At 49.3% G+C, this 19945-nt stretch overlaps 1 protein-coding gene across 3 annotated transcripts in view; it reads left to right on the top strand.

Moving 5' to 3' along the window:
* The window catches only part of LOC130869668 (poliovirus receptor-like), a 40368-nt gene that overhangs the window by 18435 nt on the left and 1988 nt on the right, over positions 1–19945 (top strand). For 2 of the 3 annotated variants that reach the window (XM_057762023.1, XM_057762025.1), the window contains exons 1-6: positions 5816–5980; positions 7624–7977; positions 9871–10170; positions 12409–12526; positions 16131–16285; positions 17643–17741. In XM_057762023.1, coding sequence (XP_057618006.1) covers positions 5893–5980; positions 7624–7977; positions 9871–10170; positions 12409–12526; positions 16131–16285; positions 17643–17741 — 1114 coding nt within the window. In that variant the 5' untranslated portion in view covers positions 5816–5892. Of the gene's footprint in view, positions 1–5815; positions 5981–7623; positions 7978–9870; positions 10171–12408; positions 12527–16130; positions 16286–17642; positions 17742–19945 lie in introns of those variants that run through there. The other variant, XM_057762024.1, reaches the window with a different exon arrangement.

Here is a 19945-nt window from a genome sequence, read left to right as displayed (position 1 = left end):
TTTCTCCTGCCTGGCTATTGGCCATTCAGTGCGTCACTAGACCACCAGGTGTTTTAGACAGGCAAAGTAATACATCTTCACAGAGTTAACAAATGCAGCATAAACAATGAAACACGTCTTTGCAGCATTGAACAAATATTCCACGGCATGAACAAATGTAACACATCATACAATAATATTCCACAACGCAAACATTCTTACCGATCTTCTGAAATGGACACCGAGAGCCAGTCACCAAGTCATGTATATGGCTACTGTGGAAATGCTCAAACACAGCTCTTCTTGGGAACCCACAGCCAAACTCCCAGGAATACTTCATTCTCTCCCTAGTGTTTTCACCCCACTTAAAACAATTTTAAGGGCAAGAGAGATCTTCCTCCTGAAATTGTACTGGGGACTGACATTCCCCAATGCCAAAAGGCCACATCTACGTGAAGATTCTACAGCCATGACTACTTCATATTGTAGGGAGTTAGAATGTGACAGATCCTGTGCCAAATCGCCACGAGCCGCCTGCAGTCCCTGAATAGCAGCCATTCCTGGCCCAAATCTGCGTCTGTTCTAGTTTCCTTTTGGCCATCACAGGGAACCCCTGGGTACACATTATCTTTACAAATCACCCATTCACACCAACTCCGAAGCTAACGATGCCGCCAGATAGCATCGGAGAGCTGTCTCAGGGCTCTCCCTTGTTTGGTCATCCTCGTCTGCTTCATGCTGCAGTGATAAAACACCACGATCGAAAGCAGCCTGGGAAGGAAAGGGTTTATTTCTGCTGACCGGTCACAGTCCATTACTGAGGGAAACGAAGGCAGGAACTCAAGACAAGAGCTTGGAGCTGAAGCCATAGAGAAATGCTACTTACCGGCCTATTCCCTGGCTCATGCTCACACCTAAGGAACAGTGCCGCCCACAGTGGACTGCTCATGCCTAAGGGTCAGTGCCGCCCACAGAGAACTGTTCACACCTAAGGGACAGTGCCACCCACAGTGGACTGCTCACACCTAAGGAACAGTGCCGCCCACAGTGGACTGCTCACACCTAAGAAACAGTGCCGCCCACAGTGGACTGCTCACGCCTAAGGAACAGCGCCACCCACAGTGGACTGTTCAAGCCTAAGGGACAGTGCCGCCGACAGTGGACTGCTCACGCCTAAGGGACAGTGCTGCCCACAGTGGACTGGGTTTTCCCTACATCCATTAGCAATCAAGAAAATGCCTCCTAGACATGGCTACAGGCCAACCTAATGAAGGCAATACCTTAACTGAGGCTCCCTTTACCAAGGTGTATCATATTGACAAGCAAGATTAGCTGTCACTCATGCCTACCTGATGTTTCCACTACCGTGGAGCCCTGGTTAGCCTGATATTCACTGCATAGAACTCACAGAGATCCACCTGTCTCTGCCTCCCGAGAGCTGGGATTAAAGGCGTGCACCACCTCTAGTTATAGCAGTTGAGCTGGCCAGCATGAACGTGGGAACTGGAGTCCTCTGGAAGAGCAAGAGGCGCTCCTTACCCCCTCACCCTCTCTCCAGTCCCTGGCTTCCTAGATTGTTCAAAAATACTTACATTCTTGCTACTATTTGGCCTTTTCTTCCTCCTGGATCTGTTTCTCCTCCACCTCCTCTGTTTACTGTGGCCTCCCACTAGTTTTGAGATTCTGAGCAATCCAGTCATAGAGTCTGACGCGGCTAAGAGGCACTTTCTGGCTGGAGCCATTGCTCAGTGGGGTGGGGGGAGGTGTCACTTGCAACCAAGCCTGATGACCTGGGTTCGATCCCCAGGCCCCATGTGGTGGAAGGGAAGGATCAACTCTGGCAAATTAACTATCAGAAGAAATTCCTTTTTCCAAATTCTGACAGACAAAAGCCAGCATTCCCTTGGGGACTTGGGAAGCTGATTCCCACTTGCTAATAGGAATCTTTCTCCCTGTCTCATGGAAAAGGGACATATGGCTCTTCCATTAACTATCAACACATCTGATCCAGGCTAGCCTCCAAGCCTTCCACCCCAGCTAATAGGCTCCCTTTCTCCCAGGTTCTCACTCCCTTAGAACCCAGAAGAACCCCCCTTTCACTTCTCCCAGCTTCCCCTCGGGCAGACAACCTTGGCAGTTTGGAATAAATTTTTTCCTTTTCACTCAGGAAGCAGGTATTTCTGTATCAGTTTCTTTACTGTGCCCTTCACACTCATTGACTTCTGACCTCCAGCTGTTCACCATATCCACACTCAAATCAAACACACATATAATAGATAAAATGCAATATAGATTTAATTGATTTTTTTTTTCAAAGAAGCACTTTCACCCTCCCCAGCAGGATGGACACTTCAGGGGGATTACCATAGGGCTGGCAATAGACTTATAAAGAAGTCCCAAGTCAGGCGGAGGTGGCACACGCCTTTAATCCCAGCACTCGGGAGACAGAGGCAGGCAGATCTCTGTCAGTTCGAGGCCAGCCTGGTCTACAGAGCGAGTTTCAGGACAGGCACCAAAGTTATAGAGAAACCCTGCCTCAAACCCTCCCCCCCAAAATATAAAAGGCCTTATCATTGGGTTGGATGGACTTGTGATTAGCTCAACCAGAAAAACACAGGGTAGTACTGATCCCTCAGTCTCCTGACCCCTCTCATGGAATGGGAAGAGCAGAGCTTTGAGTGATAGCCTGGACAAAGGCGGCCATCAGTGGCAGACACCTCACCAAGCCCAGACTCTCTCTTGCTAGCTTCGAGAGAAAGGCTGCCACGGCTCAGGAGTCAAAAGAGACAGAGATTCATAAGAGGAAATGGGAGAGAGAGGAAAAAAAAGACATTTGTTACCTCAGACGGTTTTAGGTTTCATAGTGACGTTATTTTAATTAAGATGTATTTGAGGGAAATGCAAAAATCAAAAACAAAAAAAAAATACCCTGGCTTTCCATTTCCCTCCACGGAAAAGAGTCAGCATTGCCAAGCTTGGTTTGATTTCTCCATTTGTGTGCTAACGGGTATGCACCCACCCTCTGACTGTTCCCACTCCTGCTTGGCCAAGCCCACCTAGACCTAAGCATCAGCTGAAGAGACAATGGCAGCCTCTCACTGTAGTATCACCAGTGAAAGGACATCTAAGGAAGAAATGGTGGAAATCGCTCATGTAGGATAAAACAATTCGAACTGGAAAAGCGGGCATCGTGGCTTAGCAGGCATCGCGGCTCAGCGGGCATGGCGGCTCAGCGGGCATTGTGGCTTAGCGGGCATGGCGGCTCAGCGGGCATGATGCTTAGCGGGCATCGCGGCGTCTCAGGCACTTCTCTCATGAGCTTCACGACTGGGCTCGTAGAGCCCTGATGTGGGAGTGTCATATATCAATCTGTTGATTTCATTGGTTAAGTAATAAAGAAACTGCTTGGCCCTCATAGGTTAAAACATAGGTGGGTGGAGTAAACAGAACAGAATGCTGGGAGGAAGAGGAAGTGAGCTCAGACTCAACAGCTCTGCTCTCTGGAGCAGACGCCATGCTCCCCTCTCCCCGGCAGATGCGATGAAGCTCTGACCCAAGATGGACTAGAATCTGCCCGGTAAGCGCACCTTGGGGTGCTACACACATGAATAGAAATGGGCCAAGCAGTGTTTAAAAGAATACCGTTTGTGTGTCATTTTGGGGCATAAGCTAGCCATGTGACTGGGAGCTGGGGCGGCATGAACACAGCCAGCAGCTCCCTACTACAGAGCCCACATGGTGGAGGGAGAAAACAGATGCCTGAGGGTTGTACCAAGGCATGCATGGGTGCCTGTACACACCACACACACACACATACGTATGAAAGTATGTACACAAGGACACACACATGAACACTATAATACACACACACTACATACACTCATAATCACACATGACACATACACATGAATACTAACACACCATATACACACACTTCATTTATACACACTATACATACATAAAGTCACACATACGTACATACACACTCAGGAACACTCAAGCACTTCATTCATACACACTACATATCCATACACACACACACACACTATAAACACACAGTCAAGTACACACAGTGCATACATACATTGAAAAGAAGTTTAAAGAGACCGGAAAGATGATTCAGTGGTTAATAGCACTGACTGCTCTTCCAGAGGACCAGGGTTCAATTCCCAGCACCCACATGGCAGCTCACAACTGTCTATAACTCCAGTTCCAGGGGATCTGACACCCTCACACAGATATACATGAAGGCAAAATGCCAATGTACATAAAATAAAAATAAATTATTAAAAAAGAAAAGCTGTTTTAGAATATATCAAATTTGGAAACAGATGCTAAAGAACAGAAAAAATTAATAAAAATGTAAAGGTTGGTGTCCACTTCCTCGAGAAACTGACTTTTCCATCTCTTCTTTCACTTCAGTGAGCTCAAAAACTGTGTGCGGCTGGCCAGAAAGAAAGACAAAGGGCCAGAGACCCAGTGGCAGAGCAGCCTTTGTGTGGGAAAGGACTAGAAGAAAAGTTTCGGTTTTTTTACAGGAGGGGGTAGTGGGGGAACCTTTCCCTTTGGCCGGGAGGACAGTTTCTGAGACCGGTTTCTTAGTGTAGCCCTGGCTGTCCCGGAACTAGCTAAGTAGATCAGGCTGGGCTGCCCATCTCTGCCATAGCAATGGGGAGACCCGGAGGAAGGGGAACCCCATTGTCATGACAGCATGGTCAAAGGAGGAACACAGGGACACAGAATCTTAGTGTGGAAATACCACAGAAGGACTCAAAAAAAAAAAAAAATCCAGAGATTTCCAGGAGGCTTGCCCTCAGATTCCATTCAGAAATTAACCCAGAGCGGGCTTTGTGCGCACCCCCGTTATTCCTGCACCCCGGGGGGTGAGGGTGGGGGTGGGGAGTGCCACCCCTTTGGGAGTCGCATATCAGATCTTGCATATCAGATATTTACATTGCAATTCATAACAGTAGCAAAATTACAGTTATGAAGTACCAACGAAAAGAATTTTGTGGTTAGGGATCACCACAACATGAGGAACTGTATTAAAGGGGTCTCAGCATTAGGAAGGTTGGGAATCACTGGCCTAGAATTCAGTTTGAGGCCAACATGTCCGATATGAGAGACCCTATTTCTTTCAGACACAGGGTTTCACTAAGTAGTCCTGCCTGGCCTGGAATTCTCTATGTGGACCAAGCCGGCAGATCTACCTGCCTCTGCCTCCAGAGCTCTGGAATTTTAGAGGCTCCCCCCCCATTAAATTAAATTTATTTTTATTTATTTTATTAACTTTTGTTTTTAAAATAAGTTAATTTATCCTATTTAATTTAAAAAAATTTAGGATGATCTCATATGGCCCAGTTTGGTCTCAAACTCGCTACGTAGTTCAAAATGGCTTGAATTTCTGATCCTCCTGCCTGCGTCCCCAAAGCGCTGAGATAACGGGTTTACGTAGAACACTAGGTGTCTGAGTCAGGCCCTGAGACTTATTCCACAGCAGGCTCCCAAACGGGTTTCCTTTTGCTCCCCCGCCCCCGCCAGTACCCCCCACCGCCTCCCTCCTTATTTATTTATTTATTTATTTATTTATTTATTTATTTATTTATTTATTTATTTATTTATTTATTTAATTGTTGGTTAAGACAAGGTCTCCCTTTAGCTCAGACCCACCTAATGTAACCCGGGCTGGGCCTCTGACTCACAGCGATCCTAGCCGCTCCTCCCTGAGTGCCGGAATTTTAGACCTGCCCCCCCCGCCCCCTCCCGCCCCCCCACCCCGAGCTGGGGCGGGTTTACTGCGCCTGCGCAGTAGTTTTTCCAGCCAGAATCCCTTTCATTCTTTAGCCGGCACCGGAGTCTCGACATTCGCCGTCAGTGTAGCCCAAGGAGGAACTGAATCGGCTCCCGAACTCCATGAATCGACACACCCCTCTCGCCTGGTCGCCACGGCTGCTGCTACCGGGCCTGCTGCTGCTGCTCCTGCCGGACCGCGCGAAAGCCGGTGAGTAACTCCCGGGCCCACTCGCTCCCGGTCCCGTGTGCACCTGCCCCCACCCCAGGCCATCTGGTCCCTTCTTCGCCGCCCAAAGTTTAAGGTCTGGATTCCGGGGCACAGATTCCGGAAAGATTGGGCTTGATGGCTCACACCGGCCACCCTAGGACCGGGGAGGATGAAGCAGGATTGTTCAGAGTTCCAAGCTAGCCTAGGCTCCAGCATAAGCCCCCCCCCTCATCTCCCTTCCCACCCCCAACACAAGCTCTGACTCTCACCCGTCCTTACAGCCTTCACTTGCGGCCACACCCTACGCATGAGGAACGAGTGGCATGAAGTTACCCCGCAGCCCCGCGACTTTCATTCAGTTTTTTAGTTGTGTTGGAGACTGAAACCAGCCCCTCACTCGAAGATTCTGGTGAAGGGCTCTACCCCTCAGGACGTCTGGGTGCTGTGGTTAGAACCTTGGTCCCCACACAAAGCAAACTGGAGCTCAGCTCTGGACCAGCCCCATTCTTTCGGAGGGTGGAGGGTGACCGGGCAGTTCGCCACTGCCCCGAGTGAGGCAGCTCACCCAGAGGGCAGCAACTCAGAGATATTAGTCAGGAGGCGGTGGTTCACGCATTTAATCCCAGCATAGCCGGGGCTACTTTGAAACCATGTGCTGAAAAGAGAAAGAAAAGGAGAAGGAAGAATAGAAAGACTTCTGTATAGGTCCACCTCTGTTTTATTTTTGTATTTTCGAGACAAGGTTTCTTTTTGTAGCCCTAGTTGTCCTGGAACTCACTCTGTAGACCAGGCTGGGCTCGTATACACAGAGATCCATTTCCTTCTGACTCCTGCGTGCTGGGATTAAAGGTGTTTGCTACCACCACCCGTCAAGGTGCACTGCTTAAGGGTTTAAACCTTGGCACGGGTGGACCGTTGGTGGTCGTTTACATCTATAGTAGAGTCCATTTTCAGATGCAGAAACTGATGCCGCAAGAGCAACCCTGTGCAGAGGAGCCCACGGCTCATCATGGCAGTGCTTGAATTCCCAGAATTTAACTCTGAAGTCATTATCCTTGTCACCCAGAGTGCCTGATACTGTTTTCAACTAATGTTGAGAGCCAACTGTGTGTTGCACTGACAGAAAGAGTCTCACAGAGAGCCTACTGGAATGACTATGAAGTCACCTTGTCATCTTATGCCTGTGTGATACCCTAGCAAAACCTTCTGTGCCTCCATTTCCCCGTTCATAAGTGGCACCTCTAGCCCAGGGTAGTGATGTACACTTTTAATCCCAGCATTTAGGAGGCAGAGGTAGAGGTGAGCAGGTCTCTGAGTTCCAGGCCAGCCTGGTCTATATACTGAGACGCTCTCTCAAATAATAATTATTATTGTTATAAATAAGAGTGTAAACTAGGTAGCTGGAGAGATGACTCGGCTGTTAAGAGCACTAGCTGGTCTTGCAGAGGACCTGGGTTCAGTTCTCAGCTCTCACATGGAAACACACAACCCTCTGTAACACAAGTTTGGGGATGGAAATCTGCTGCCCCCTTCTGGCCTCCATGGGCACTGCACACATGTGATGCATATGCATACATTCTAGCAAATTAACATACAAATAAACCTTTAAATGAAGTGAACTAATACGGCCTCTGGTTTCACAGCTTCCGGTATAGCCGTGCAGGTGCTCACTAATGTGACTGGCTTCTTGAATGAGCCTACCACCTTGTTATGTAATCTGATGTCTGCTGAGAATGTGACAGTCACCCAAGTAACCTGGATGAAGAAGAACCCAGATGGCTCCCGCCCTACCGTGGCTGTCTTCCACCCCACCAAGGGACCCAGCATCCCAGACTCAGAAAGGGTGATGTTCTTGGCCCCCAAGCTGGACGGGCATCCTTGGAATGCATCTCTGGTGATTTCCCACGTGCGAGCCGAGGATGAAGGCAGCTATGAATGTCAATTTGCCACATTTCCCACGGGCAGCAGGAGCAACAGTGTCCATCTGCGGGTGCTTGGTAAGTGTTAGGGTGAAGAGAAGAAACCCTGGGGCCAGAGGAGCAGGGAGCTAGCCAAAAGCAAGGAGGCTTGGGTGACACCCTTGGGACATGACATATCCTCTAAGTCAAAAGATCCAGGCAGGATCCATGTAGCCCAGGCTAGCCTGTGGTTAAGGATGACCTTGACCTCCTGACCTTCCAGTCTCTGCTCCTGAGCGCTGGGACTAAAGGTGTGTGCCACCACCACCCAGTGGAGCATTTATTTTTAATGTATTTAAATGTACCAGGCTTCATCTTTTTGGGCCACCAACCAGCTCCCAAATCATGACACAGAACCCTATTAGTGTTGAGTGCTCAGTCTGGCTTAGGCTCATTTCTGGCTAGCTCTTTTAATTTAAATTAGCCTTTCTTTCTCCTTATCTAAGTTTTGCCTCAGGGCTTTTTACTTTTCTTTCCTTCTGTATATCTTACTTTCTTGCTTCTCACATCTGTCTGTTTGGCGACTGCCTGGCTTCTTGCTCCAGGTATGTCCCCCATTTTCTCCTCCTTTTTCTTCTTTTCTCAAGCCTAGATTCTCCTATTTATTCTCTTCCCACCAGCCCCACCTATCCTTTCTCCTGCCTAGCTATTGGCCACTCAGCTTTTTATTAGTCAATCAGGTGCGTTAGGCAGGCAAGGTGAAACAGCAACTCATCTTTACATGAGTAAACATACATCCTTACATCGTTAAACAATGCAGCATAAACAAATGTAACATATCTTTACATAGCTAAACATTTCACAACATATATATATATACATATGCACATAATATAGGTAGATATATACAGTGTGTGTTATCTATACATATAACATACATGAGTGTTTTCCTTCATATATGTCTTTGCACCACCCGTGTGCCTAATGTGGAGGAGGCCAGAAGGGGGTGTTGAATCCTTGGTGTTAGTTGTGAGTACCATATTGGTGCTGGGAATTGAACCCCAATCCTCTAGAAGAGCAGCCAGTGCTCTTAACCATTGAGGCATCTCTCCAGCTCCCTCCCAGAGATCATTCTGACAGCTTGACCTGTGTATTCTTTTTTATTGTTGTTGTTTGGTTGGTTGGCCTTTCGAGACGGGGGTTTCTCTGTGTAACAAGCTGTCTTAGTCAGGGTTTCTATTGCTGTGAGAGACACCATGACCACAATAACTCTTATAAGGAAATATTTAATTGGGATGACTCACTTACAGGTTCAGAGGTTCAGTCCATTAGCATCACGACAGGGAGCATGGCAACGTGCAGGCAGATGTGGTGCTGAACCCGAGAGTGCTTTCAAACCACAACAGCCCTGGCTGTCCTGCAACTTGCTCTGTAGACCAGGCTGGCCTTGAACTCACAGATCCGCTGCCCCTGCCTCCCAAGCGCTGGGATTAAAGTGTGCACCACACAGGCCAATGACCTGTATGCTCATTTTATCTCGCTTAGACCGACGTGTCTACAGATATCTGACTCTTCAGGAGCAGGGTTGAGGTTGCTTTTTTCATTATATTTTATTTATTTGTGTGCCTATGCGTAAGTAGGATGATGTACCTGAGGCTGTCCAGGAACAAGGTGCAGGAGTTGTCCTACCACGTGTGTCCTGGGAATTGAACTCAGGCTGTCGAGCTTAGCCACAAGCACCCTTATCCACCGAACCATCTTGCCAGCCCAAAGCTAGGATTTCAAATTGACCCTGTAAATTATCTTTTCAACACCAAGCATAGTGGCAGGAATACAGGTTCCTGCCACCAAGGAGTTTGAAGCTCATGAGCCCAACCAGGGCTACACAGTGAGATCTTGTCAAAAAAAAAAAAAAAAATCAAGGTTTAGGGGCTTGCTTCCTCCTGCTACTGAGCAGCCAGTAAAATGATGTGTCTTCAATGGTTCTTGCAGCCCGACCTACAAACACTGCAGAGGCCCTGACGCCTTCTCCTACCTGGAAGCTGCAGGACTTAGCTAAGTGCATCTCCACTGGCGGTCGCCCTCCACCGCAAATTTCCTGGCTCTCGGACCTAAAAGGAAGCGAAACGCGTGAAACTACGGAGCTAGGGCCCCAGCCGGGCACCTTCACAGTCACCAGCTTCTTGTCCTCGATGCCCTCGAGCCATGCCGATGGCAAGAACATCACCTGCAGCGTGAAGCATGAAAGCGTCCAGGAGCCGGAGCTGCTACTAGTGACCCTTTCTGTGCCCTGTGAGTATGTCTGCGCATGCGCACAAGCCCCAGGCCGCCTCCATCTCGCTGCTTTCTACGCTAGTTCATCCACCATTTGTTCCCATGCCTTAGACCACCGGCTTGGAGAGCTGGCATTGTCACATGGACACTGGACCCGCTTACCTTTTCTAAGTCACCCACTGCTTACCCATCGTGGTCCCCTTGCCCCATTGTCTATGCCGATCTGCCCGTTCACATTCCACTATCCCAATCATGTAAACTGCTTATGTTGACTACGCCCACAGTTTGACCCTGAGTCCCTGGTCAGTGTTCACACGGTCCTCCAGGGTAGTCTACACCACAGCCTGGCGCTGTCTACACTGGCTCGTCTCTGGGCCGTCTGCGTTCTCTCCACATGTAGGTAGCTGTGATTTATGGATGGATGGAGCCTCACACTCTGTGTCCAGGGTCACCTCCCTTGCCTAGCCTTGTCGACATTGCCACCTGCAGACTTATCCACAGAGAGTCCAGCCAGGTTCACCCACACAGAAGTAGCCTCAGGAAACCTTGAGTGTTTCAGATTTTCTAATGACCATCTTACTTCAGCGCCTTAGAAGACGCCCGGGGATCTGGCTCAGTTGGTAGACTGCTTTTCTAGTGTGCACAAAGTCGTGGGTTTGAACCCCAGCACCCAGGAAGCAGAGGCCAGATGTTCAAGGTCATCCTAAGGCTTGATGGAAGCACATTCAAGTCCAGCCCGGGCTACATGAGACCCTGTAAGTCTGGTGTGATGGTGCACATGTGGGATCCCAACACTCGGGAGACTGAGTTCAGAGCATTCGAATTTGAGTCCAGTCTGGGCTATGATACTCTCAGAAACAAACCCAAACTCAGTTAATGCTCGTAATGGATTTTTCCAAGAGATTAATTTTTTTATTATTTGTGTGTGTATGTATGTATTTGTGTGTCTAAGGGAGATACACTGCACATGTGTGGAAATCAGCCTCTCACTTCTCCCCTTCCACCGTGGAAGAATTGAAGCTTGACATCAAGTCTGGTGACAGGCACCCCCTGAGCCATCTCGCTGGCTCAAGGTCATCACTTTGAAATGTGAATGATTTCTTAGATAGTCTTGGTGAGACTTTTTCCATTCTTGCCAGACTAAATCTTCAGAATTGTGTGTCTTAGACCAGGCATGAAGCCCTGGGAGTCTGTGTGGCTGGTGGTTTATCTACACACATACCCACGCATGCATACATGTACATTCTATCTGTCGGTCTGTCTGTCTGTCTATCTATATATATATATCTTCCTAGCTTTTTTTTTTTTTTTTTTTTGGATTTTTTCAAGACAGGGTTTCTGGGCTGGAGAGATGGCTCAGAGGTTAAGAGCACTGACTACTATTCCAGAGGTCCTGAGTTCAATTCCCAGCAACCACATGGTGGCTCACAACCATCTGTAATGAGATCTGGTGCCCTCTTCTGGCCTGAGGGCATACATGGAGGCTGAACACTGTGTATACAATAAATAAAAAAATCTTAAAAAAAAAAAAAAAAAAAGACAGGGTTTCTCTGTAGCGTTTGGTTCCTGTCCTGGAACTAGCTCTTGTAGACCAGGCTGGCCTCAAACTCACAGAGATCCGCCTGCCTCTGCCTCCCGAGTGCTGGAATTAAAGGCGTGCGCCACCACTGCCCGGCTATCTTTCTAGCTTTACCTTAATATTGCCCCCTAATATCTTTGGTCTTGGTTCCTAGAAATGAGCTATGAGCTATGCACCTACTTAATAATTTACCGTCCCATATTCTGTTTCTACCAAGCCCATCAGCAGTATCAATGCAAGATTGCTTTTCAGAGGATGAGTTGAGTGAGATAGGATCTCCCAATATAGGCCAGGCTGTCTGCGAACTCATGATCTCCTGCCTCAGCCTCCCAAGTGCTACGATTAATACCTGACTCCTATACAAGGTCTTGAGACATCCTACCCTCCTTCCTTCCCGTCATTGCCTACCCTGGGCTCTCCCTTCCAGGATTTCTCGGAGCCTTGAATGTGCTCCTGGGTGTTTGGAGTGTCCAAAAAAATCTTTACGCACAGGACACCCAGGATGAGCCAGGAGCTGTTGCGGGAAACACACAAAGGAAGGATCTGTGGGGGTCCCCTTTGTGTCCCCCTGACTAACGATGCCCTGGGCTAATGCCCAAAGTGCCAAGCTGCCTCCTGCTCAGGAGAAAGCCCTCAGACACTGTCCAGATCTCAGCCTTCATGTCCGTTCTCTCCAGATCCACCTGAAGTGTCCATCTCTGGCTATGACGAAGAATGGCCTGAGGGTCTTACTGGTGTGGCCCTGTCCTGTGACGCTCGAAGCAAACCAGAGCCCACTGACTATGAATGGAGCACGTGAGTGAGGGGACCTGGGGCTGGCTGTGCGGGAGGAGGGCTGGGCTCAGCGCTCACCAGCTCTAGATGGAGCTCTGAGTGAGGGGACCTGGGACTGGCTGTGTGGGAGGAGGGCTGGGCTCAGCGCTCACCAGCTCTAGATGGAGCTCTGAGTGAGGGGACCTGGGGCTTGCTGTGCCGGAGGAGGGCTGGGCTCAGCGCTCACCAGCTCTAGATGGAGCTCTGAGTGAGGGGACCTGGGGCTGGCTGTGCGGGAGGAGGGCTGGGCTCAGAAGCCACAGGTCTGAGAGTGGGAAGGATACAGGAGCAATAAAAATAGAGTTGGGCATGATGGTGGCGCACACCTTCAATCCCAGCACTCGGGTGGCAGAGGCAGGTGGATCTTTGTGAGTCTGAGGCCGACCTGGTCTACGGAATGAGTTCCAGGACAGCCAGGACTACCTAGTGAGACCCTGTCTCGAAAATAAATGAATAGTGGCAGGAGAGATGCCTCAGAGGTTAAGAGCGTTGGCTGCTCTCCGAGTTCAATTCCCAGCACCCACATGGCAGCTCACAACTCCAGTTCCAGGGAATCTGATACCCTCACACAGACATACAGACAGGTAAAAAACCAATGAACATAAAATATAAATAAATTTTTAAAAATATCAAAACAGGTAGAATCATTCTATATTCCCAGTAAAAATTTCTTCTTGTGACTGGGATTTTCTGAGGTGAGCTGATCCAGGCCATGGCCACTAGCTCTCCTGGGATTTTTTTATACCACACCCCTAGGGATTCCCCATCTCTGTGCAGGTTGGCGGTCACAAAGGGCTGGGACAATGGCTTAATACTGGTAAGTCCCTGGGTGAGCCCTCACGGGACAGAAGCAAATGAAAGATGTCTGACTTACCCCCAGACATGGATTCCTGACTGCCCCACCCGGTGCGCAGAGGAGGAAGTTAGCCCCAGAGCTGTGAAAGCTCTGGATTGGAGGCTGAGGGTGTTAGAGATGGCTCGGTCGGTCGAGAAAGTGCTTGCTGTACACGCATGAGTAAAGACCTCATCTCTGTTTATAACACGCTCACATGAACATCCATGCAGACTGCGCTCACCTGAACATCCATGCAGGCTGCGCTTACATGATAATACATGCAGGCTGCGCTCACATGACCATACATGCAGGCTACATTCACATGAACATCCATGCAGGCTGCGCTCACATGACCATACATGCAGGCTGTGCTCACATGACCATACATGCAGGCTGCGCTCATATGAACATACATGCAGGAAAAGGGTGATTTTCTTTTCTTCAGTGGAGGCCGGAATCCGGGGTCATACACACTAGGAAAATACTTTACTACTGAGCCACACCCCACCGCAGCCCTTCACTGGGGGATTCTAGCAAGCTTTCTGCCACCTGCCCAAATGTATAAATAACATTTTTATTAGACTTCTTTTTAAAAAAAAATAATTTGGCTGAACCATTCTAGAACTTTCAAACAGTTCCATTAGAAGCAAAAACAGTGTGTGTACTCAGGTACAGCCACCCATGCCCCCAAACAGCTTCTACTGTGTTTGGTTAGTCACACACACAGACACACAGACACAAACACACACACACACAGATACACACAGAGACACACACAGAGAGACACACAGACACACACACACACAGAGAAAACACACACAGAGGAGGCACACACACTGACACACACAGAGACACAGACACACACACACAGAGACACACACACGCCTGCCCCTGCCCCTGTCTTTTGCTCTGGTTCCCAGCAGCTGTAATTTTTCCCCAGGGGGCAATTTCCACACATTTTCGTCCATCTTAAAAATATTTTTTTTTTAAGAAAAGCACTTAGTTTCACAACCCTCTTTCCTCCAATATCTTGGTAGAGAAATTTTCAAATATACAGTCACAGGAATTTTCCAAATGAGTGCTCAAAAAGCCCAAAGTCCAACCTCAAGGATTCTCCCACTAATATTTCACTTCTCCTAATTTATGTTTTGGAAAATTACTACATTTATTCGTTTATTTTACTGGGAGTAGGTCCCCAGTGCCACAGTGTACATGTAGAGATCTAAGGACAACTCGCAGGAGCCGGTTCTCTCTTCCCGACGTGTGTCGTGGGGCTCGACCTCGGGTCATCAGGCCCTATTTTTGGCCTTTTGAGACAGTCTCTATGCAGACCTACACACGGCTGGCCTTGCACTTGCTGCAGCCCTCCTGCTCCCTGTCCCCAAGGTCTGGAGCTATGGGCGTGGCCCAGAACTTGAAGGCCCTTTTGCCTCAGCCTCCTGCTTGCTAGAATTCCTGGGGTCACCACCAGACCTGCCCAGAGTTTGATGTCGTTGGAGTCTTTTCTGTATGTGTCATCAATTACTTAAGCAGTCCTTGGGGCCAGGTGTGGTGGTGCACGGCACTCCACAGGCAGAGGCAAGTGGGTCTCTGAGTTCAAGGCCAGCTTAGTCTACAAAGCAAATTCTAGGCCAGCCAGAACTACATGGTGGGAGTCTATAAAAATAAAACAAACCAGTCCATATTGTGGGATAAGGTGACTATTTTTATATGTTAACCATGTGGTCATGCCATGGTGGTTGGTGACCAGACCACATTAGCCGGTCTCTGGGTACCAGTTTCCAGCGGAAGGAACTGACATCAAAGATTTGGCATCATTAGAACTGGGAACTTGACTGATGGGGAGAGCACCTGCCTAGAATCCCCCAGTGAGGGGCTGGGAGTTTGGTTTTTTGATTAGTGATTATTTACTATGGGTTCTAGCCTCAATACAAAAGAAAAAAAGGTGATGGTGGGGCACAGAGCATAGAGGTGCCTCGGTGCTTGAGTGGCTGAGGCAGGAGGATTTCCCAAACGCCACAGTCGAGGCTGTCAGACCAGATGGGTGGTTGTGCTTCCTCCTCGCTTCAGTAGAGGGTTCAGGACTCCACACTCCCACATCCTCCCCTCCCTGCTGGGATGTGTTCTCGGGGCTTGGGCCGTCCTTCAACCCTATGTGGTGCCTAATGTTGGTCAAAGTCTAAGCTCTCGGCCTCACCAAGCAAGACAGAGTTATAAAGAAAGTCTGAGAAATGTCTGATATAGATAAAACAAGGGTGGAGATTAGGGAAAGGGAGGTGCTTCGCAGTAGAAACAGTGGGGCGAGACCACAGGAGTGAAGAAGATCAGGCAGAACTCTCTGCACCTGGAGGAATGGCATTGTGGGTAGAGAGAACGACATTTACAAATGCATTTCTGTCCATCAGCTGTTGCTTCTGGAAAGGCCTAAGTGGGGTGTTGGTGCGTGGGGCAGGAGGTCCATGTGACTGTGCACAGGGAGGAGGAGAGAGTGCTGAGGACACTGGTAAAGAGGGGGCGCATCACGTGGAACCTGGGGTTTGCTCTGCCCAAAGCCTGGCTCTGGGAAGTGGAATTGGGTTCGTGCGCCCTCTTGTGGCCATATGAGGAACAGCCACAGGCTAAGAGGAAACCAGAGCCTGGGAGCATGAAGATGCTGTCGGCCTGTTTGTGGCTAGAGCTGGTCTGTGTCCCTGCCACACTGTGGATGCCCCGTCAGCAGAGGCTGCCTGCTCACCATCTTGTCTCCTCCAGGACTACGGGTCCTCTGCCCAACAACACTGAGGCCCAGGGCAATCGGCTCCTAATCCACAAGGTGAACAAGACCACTATCAATAACGTGACCTTTGTCTGCAATGTCACCAATGCCCTAGGATCCGGGCAGAACCAAGTAACCGTCCATGTTAAAGGTGAGCTGTCCTCAGACCAGGAGGGAAGGGTACAGCAGGATGGCCCCCAGGGATGGGAGCTGGGTGTGCGTGTGGCTGAATGACGGCAGGTCATAGGTCACAGATTTCACCAGCCTGGGCTAGGGTGGGTGTGGGATACCTCTGACCTGAGGACTCGGAAAGCCCTCTCCAAGCGTACTGAACATAACTACCGGCTACAAAGACTGAAAGGGCGGTCCCGTCGCACAGGGACGACTCAGCGGCCAGAGGTGCCTACTGCCAAGTCTGACCTGAGCTCAGTCCTTGGCTGGAAGGAGACAGCCGACTTCCACAGTTTTCTTCTGCCCTGCACTTATACCCACCATGGCCAGAACGTGTGCACACATATGCAACGCACACACATAAACAATCGTATTTTTTAATTGGAAAAGAAATAATTTGTTGAAAACACAGCTTCAGTTCTGGTTAGATCCAGGTGCTAGACCCACATCACCCAGGAATTCTCTTTACATCTCTCTTTTTTAAGATTTATTTTATTTATTATGAATACAGTGTTCTGCCTGCATGGCACAAGATCAGATCTCATTACAGATGGTTGTGAGCTACCACTTGGGTGCTGGGAATTGAACTCATGACCTCTAAAAGAGCAGTCAATGTTCTTAAGCTCTGAGCCATCTCTCCAGCCCCTTCTTTACATCTCTTATCTCTGACGCCAGGTGTGGGAGTGCACACCAATAATCTCAGTATTCGGAAGGCTGAAGCAGTGAGAAAGGCAGTTTGGGGCCAGCCTGGGCTAATTGCCTAATTCTGCCTTTTTTATGCTGGGTTAAATATCAGACAGGGTCTTCCCAGGCTAGACAGGGAGAATTGGATGTCCCCCATTGACCAGGCTAGACAGGGAGAATGGGATGTCCCGATTTACCAGGCTAGACAGGAGGAATGGGATGTCCCGATTGACCAGGCTAGACAGGAGGAATGGGATGTTCCGATTGACCAGGCTAGTGTGAAAAAAGAAAAAGGAAATCCCAGTTGCTTGCATAGCATGCAGGAGGTCCTGGGTTCAAGCTGCAGCGCCCCATCTACCTGGTTCACGCCTGGTTGTGGTGCACGCCTGTAATCACAGTGCATGGGAGAGAGAGTGGGAGAAGAAATGGGCACATGGGGTTATCCTTGGCTACAGAGCAAGTTTGCGGCCAGCCTATGCTACAGGAGCCCCCATCTCAAACAAACATCCCCCTGTAGGAATCGTAAAATGTGGCCAACACCTGGACACTGAGGAAGATGTGGTTCCCCACAGAAAATGGAAGGTTGTTTCAAAGATGCAGGGTTAACTTGAAAGCTGAGTAACTTCTCACCTGCTCGTCCATTTATTTTCCAGAGCCTATGTCGTCAGGCCTAGGCACGGCCGCCATCATCTTCATCAGCATCGGCATCAGCATTGGCATCTTAGCAGTTATAGGACTCTGGTATTATTGTGGTGAGTCTCTTCTTCCTCGGTACATTCTCCCACCTGCTTCAAGGCCACTGCAAAGGAGTCCCAGTTATGTGCAGCCCCCAGCCCCTCACTGGGGGATTCTAGGCAGGGGCTCTACCACTGAGCCACACCCCAGCCCCTCACTTTTCTAAGCACTAGCTCTGAGTGCCGCTAAAGTCCGCACAGGAGCCTGTGTTGTGTGCAGGAAGGGACGTGCTGACACTGGCCGGCCTTTGCAGCCACAGAGCTGCAGAGTGGCTCATCCGTCATAGAAGGCCCTGCTTCATGACTGGCTTTCTCCCTCAGTCATGAAACAACCCTGCCGCCTTCAGTCTCTCCCAGGCCAGCTTTCCTCAGTCCTTGTGATCACTGTGTGGGGACTCTAGTCTCTCTTCCAGTGGACTGTGAGCAGGGAGGGCTTGGCAGGGACTGTCGGGGTCAAAGATAGCCTCGGGTACATAGGTCAGCCTGTGCTACGGGGAACAGAAAAATAAAACATAAACAAAACAACAACAACAAGGAGAGGCTAGGGAAGAGAATGAATATATCAGGGTCCCAATAATTCCTTCAGGGTCACATTCCAGTGACCTGCCTTCCTTCCTTCCGGTAGGCTTTGCCCCTACAGTTCACCACCTCCTGACACATTGAATCTAGACCTTTAACACATTGGCCTTTTGGGTGGCATTCAAAAGCCATACTCTAAGATGGGTGTGGTGACTTGGGCCTCTGTCATCCCAGCACTTGGGAGGTAGAGGCAGGAAGATTGTGAATTGGAAGCCAGCCTGGGCTACATGGCAGAGCCCACTCCTCCAAGATGGACCTGCACTATAGCCCATGTTTTAGTGCAACAAACGGCGCCCAACATGGAGAACTGCATCCACATAAAGCCTGAGAGAGCTTGGGAAGTGTTCTAGACAGAAAAGAATAAAGCATGGCTTATTGATAGCAGCACTTTCTCGGGTGGGCTCTGCTTGCTAGAGGCAAGCACTCTCATTTAAGAGAGGCTTCCTGACTCAGTTTTAGCTGCAAAATCTTGCAGCTCTTTTAAGAGGTCCTGCCACAAAACACTTAAATGGTGTTGATGAAAAGCTGACTGCATGCTTTTGGTGGTGGGGCCTCATTATGTCAGGTAAAGAGGATGACTTCATCTCTGTGACTCAGTTTTCTCATCTGTAAAAAGGGTGGAATGACATGTGCCCATGCAGATAACATGGTTAGCATGGCACCTGCTGTATGGGAGCCACGCACTGGGAATACATTAGCTGCAATGATTATCATCATCATTAATGCCCCAGAGAGGCCGGGTTGTCTGCATTGTTCTCAGCTATATTCCCAGTGTCTTCATGTCCCTTATCACAAAGGAGGTTTTTTCCTTTTAACCCCTGCTATAGCTGAGGGAACTGAGACACCAAGAAGTTAAGTAACTAGGCCCAAGGTCACGCCAGCCCTCAAGAACAGAGATGGAATTTGGGCCCTTGAGAAAATAATTTTGTTTTTGAGACAGAGTCTCACTCTGTAGTCCCAGCTGACCCGGAATCCAGTACACAGATCAGGGTACTCTGAACTCACAGAGATCCCCCTGCCTCTGTGTCCTAAGTGTTGGGGTTGAAGGTGTGTACCACCATGCCTGGCTTTATGTTTTCTTTTGTCAGCTTGCATGGGAGTTTTCTGTCTGTGTGTCTGTCTGCACAGCACATTCATGCAGTTCCCACAGCCAGAAGAAGGCGTCGGGTCCCCTGGAGCTAGAGACATGTGGGTGCTGGGAGTTGAATCCAGGTCCCAGTGGAGCCAGTGTGCTTAATCACTGAGCCATCTTTTTGGCCTCTTTTGTTTTGCTGAGACTGGCTTTCATGTAAATCTAGGTTGACCTCAAATTCTTTATGTAGCCTGAGATGACCCTGAATTACTGGTCTGCCTCTAAAGAGTGTGCTACCTCCCTGGCTCCTCCCTGTCCTGCATCAATGCAGAGGCGGAAGAGGATTGACCATTCTCAGATCCTCTTCCACGATTCCCAGTCTAGACGACACCCTCTTCCCACGATTCCCAGAGTCCGAGATGCCTCTTCCATGATTCCCAGCCTAGACGCCCTCTTCCCAGGATTTCCAGCCTAGACGTCCCCTTCCCACGATTCCCAATCTAGACGTCCCCTTCCCACGATTCCCAACCTAGACGCCCTCTTCCCACGATTCCCAACCTAGACGTCCCCT

This window comes from Chionomys nivalis, chromosome 2 (genome assembly GCF_950005125.1).
Source record: "Chionomys nivalis chromosome 2, mChiNiv1.1, whole genome shotgun sequence".
Lineage (NCBI taxonomy): Eukaryota > Metazoa > Chordata > Mammalia > Rodentia > Cricetidae > Chionomys > Chionomys nivalis.
This window is presented reverse-complemented; position numbering and strand designations above follow the sequence as displayed.